Raw genomic sequence first — 3,258 nt, 5'->3', positions numbered from 1 at the left:
TCAGGATCTTGCCCACACAGGACATGTGCTCTAGGACTGAGTGGCACCCCAGCCCTAATCCTCGAATTCGGATGACTGCTTTGCTGTCCTGGAGATGAAGTCCACAAATGACAGGAAACTGTCATAAGACTGGAATCCACTGGTTTTCAGTAAAAACAATTGAATGTCAATAGCCCATTCTAACAAACCTACTTACCCTGTCCTTACACATTAGAACGAAAACAGTGTAATAATGTTGTACAAATATCATTCAAAATAAACCCCCGTGCATGTTGGCTGTAGATTCTTGGATACAATGTGGTTCTACTGACCTATGCTGCAGCCCCTTGTTCTGATTTGTAACGGGGTGGGGGGTGGGGGTGAGGGTGGGGAGGGGGAAGCAAAGTTTGGAACAGGAAACCGAGCAGAGAGAAGAAAAGCTCTTCCCTGGGTGTCTGCTAGGCCTGTGAGAAAGTGCTTGCTTTGTATTTACAACTAAAGCAGAGGCTGAAGCTTGGAAAACTGTCAGCCCCAGAGAGGCTTTCCCATCTCAGGGATGCTGGGAAGGACATTTTCAAATGGCAGTGGGCATGGAAATGTCCGCGCACTGGTTAGTAACTGCCCCCCACCCCTACCCCCATCCCCGTACTGAAAGCCAGGCGACCTCGCCTGCACTGCTGAGACAGCCAAAGCGGCGCTCTGACTAGAATGACAGCTGGCCCCAGGCCCCAGCTCATGGGTGCAGCCTTGCGTGGGGCAGAGCCTCCCCAGGGACCGTGGGCACCATTTACCGGGGAGCTGAAGATCTCCTTTTCATTGAAGATGAGGTGCAGCTCGGCGGCGGGCGACAGCTTCTCCACCTCCAGCCACAGCCGCACCTCACCTTGCTCGAGGATTTCCACGTTCCAGCCAGAGATCAGCTTGATGACTGAGAGAGACAGGACCTGTGTGGGTGGCCCTCTCCTCTCCCCACTCCCCCTGTCCCCGCGACCTGCCCAGCCCCTCTGTCAGGCCCCGCCCACTCAGCCTCTAAGCCCCGCCCACTCAGCCTCTCAGCCCCGCCCCTCTCCACCCAGCTTTGCCTTGGCCCTGAATGTGGGGAACACTTGTAGAGCCTGAAGAGGCTGGGTCTGGGAAGCTCTCCGTAGACTGAGCTGATTTCAAAACCGCATTTCCTCTTCAAGGGACCTTAAACACTGGCGTCTGACTTCTCCCTGCCCATTCTGACTTGGCTGCAGTCTGGCTTGGGCATGGGATTTGGAAAAGTTCTTAATATGATTCAAATATAGGATCAAGTGTTTGACTGGGCTTAAGGATTCCACCATCCAGAGACAAGGCCGGGAAGCGGAGGTTTACATGATCTAATGTTCGGATGTCTCAAGAGCTGATAGGGGTGGTGGCGATGGTGATGGTGATGATGGTGGTGGTGGTGATGATGATGGAGATGATAGTGATTATGATGGTGGTGGTGACAAGGATAGTAATGGTGATAATGATATGGGTGGTGATGATAGTGACGATGCTCATGTTGATAAGAGCCGCCTTGTTTTCCTCCTTTGCACCTCTCTGGCTCCAGCTGGCCGTCCTTTGCCTCTGGTCTCTGGCTTTCCAGCCTGTGGCTCCCCTTTCTCTTGCTCCCAGGTTATATCCTTGCTCTCTGCCTGACTCAGCTCTGCGCAGCCCAGGTTCACAGGCCATTAGGAACCAGGTCGCGCCTCAGTGTTTACCTGGGTTTCTGATCTCGTGACTCAGCTTCTTCAGCTTGTTCAGCTCTGGGGCAGGGAGGGGCATGGAAGAAAACAGACGCAACGTTAGGTCACAGGGTTCGAGTACAGCCAGCCTGGGGCCTCCACGTGGAGATGTTCCAAGGGAGCGCCACACTGGCATCAGCTAGGGGCTCCACGGAGACTGCTGGTGAGCACCGTGGGCTTTGCTCCTGGGGCACTGTGGGAGATGCGGCAGCTACCCAAGGCCACCCTGAGGTCACATATGCTCCTCAGGGAAGCATCTCTACATGCCAGGCTCTTCAGGAACAGCCTCATTAGTGATCAGCTCTGGGCGGGCTGAGCCTCAATGTCCGCTTGGCTTCTAAGAGCATCGGTACCTGGGCTCTGGGACAGAATCTGTTTCCCTGAGGAGGTGTCAGGGTGTGAGTCCATTACCTTCCTCCGTCAGCGTGTGGCTAGCAGAGGTGTCTTCGTCGGCATCGGGGACTACCACTGAGTAGATGCCCAAGTCCTGAAGGTCAGGTTCTTTCAGGATGACCTTGGACCTGGCATAGAGAGGACCTGACCTCTGAGATGGGGCTTTGGTCTTGAAAACACAAGACTCCCTCACAGCATGTGGAGGAGGCATGCGGGGAGGGGAGGGGACTAGCCAGCGGGGGTGGGGAGAGTTGAGGGACGGGAGCTCTGGTGACTTGTGCTCCTTCCCAGGTCCTGGCCAAGCTGGACCCTTGCACTCCCCTGAGGTCCCCTCCAGAGCGCCAGTGTGGCCCACGCTCTACAACCAAGCCAGCCAGAGTCTCTGTGTCTGCTTCAGGAACTTAGGCAGCGGCACTCATGACTGCTTCTCAAAAAAAGAATCCCAAAGAAGGTCTCCATTTCTGCCTCTAAGGCATCCTCTCTGCTTCTCAGCCAGCATTCCACGGCAGATGGGGCAGCCCTGGCCAACCTTCATATCTCCCTACCCGTTCTGCCACCCTTGAGTGTTGTCTCCCTCAAGCCCCGCCCCGCTCTGCCTCTAGCCCCTCCCCCATCCCACCCACCTGCCCGCCCTGCTCACTTGTTAATTTCATCCTCCACCTCCACCCTCTGTGGGTCTGGTGGGCCTTTGTAATCCTTGGACCACTGAAACTCAGGGAAGTCAGGGGCTTCGGGGGCTTCAAACGCCAAGTAGATCTGGCCCTCGTCGTCCACACCAACTTCAATCTCCTGGGCGTCTGGGGTGAGGTTGAGGAAGGGACAGCAGGGATTTCCCTCAGACTTCTTGTGACCTCTAAAGCTTTTTGTGATCCTCAACTCAAATGTCACCTCCTGCAAGAAGTCCTTCTTGACTGACCCCCCCCCCACTTCCTTTTCCTTCCCCTTCCTCCTCTTTCTCCATGCCTCTCTTAATTCTTCTCTTTAACACAAAAGTTTGCCACATTAGCCCAGGCTGGCCTAGAATAAACTATGTAGTACAGGCTACCCACGATTCTAACAGCCTTGCCCTCTGGAGCACTAGGGTTACAGGTGAGTGTCACCACACCTGGCTCCTGTCTTTTTTTTTTTTTTTTTT

General features: G+C 54.7%; 1 protein-coding gene across 1 annotated transcript in view; it reads right to left on the bottom strand.

The window, feature by feature from the left end:
* Myom3 (myomesin 3) overlaps positions 1-3,258 on the bottom strand; it is a 52,073-nt gene that overhangs the window by 15,347 nt on the left and 33,468 nt on the right. Inside the window, exons 21-24 of the mRNA XM_021161113.2 lie at positions 2,764-2,920; positions 2,142-2,251; positions 1,707-1,751; positions 771-907 (exon numbers count right to left, since the gene is read on the bottom strand). Of these exons, the coding sequence (XP_021016772.1) occupies positions 771-907; positions 1,707-1,751; positions 2,142-2,251; positions 2,764-2,920 (449 nt within the window). The remainder of the gene's footprint in view (positions 1-770; positions 908-1,706; positions 1,752-2,141; positions 2,252-2,763; positions 2,921-3,258) is intronic.

This window comes from Mus caroli, chromosome 4, assembly GCF_900094665.2.
Source record: "Mus caroli chromosome 4, CAROLI_EIJ_v1.1, whole genome shotgun sequence".
NCBI lineage: Eukaryota > Metazoa > Chordata > Mammalia > Rodentia > Muridae > Mus > Mus caroli.
The sequence above is the reverse complement of the archived record's forward strand: the minus strand, read 5'-3'. Positions and strand labels throughout refer to the sequence as shown.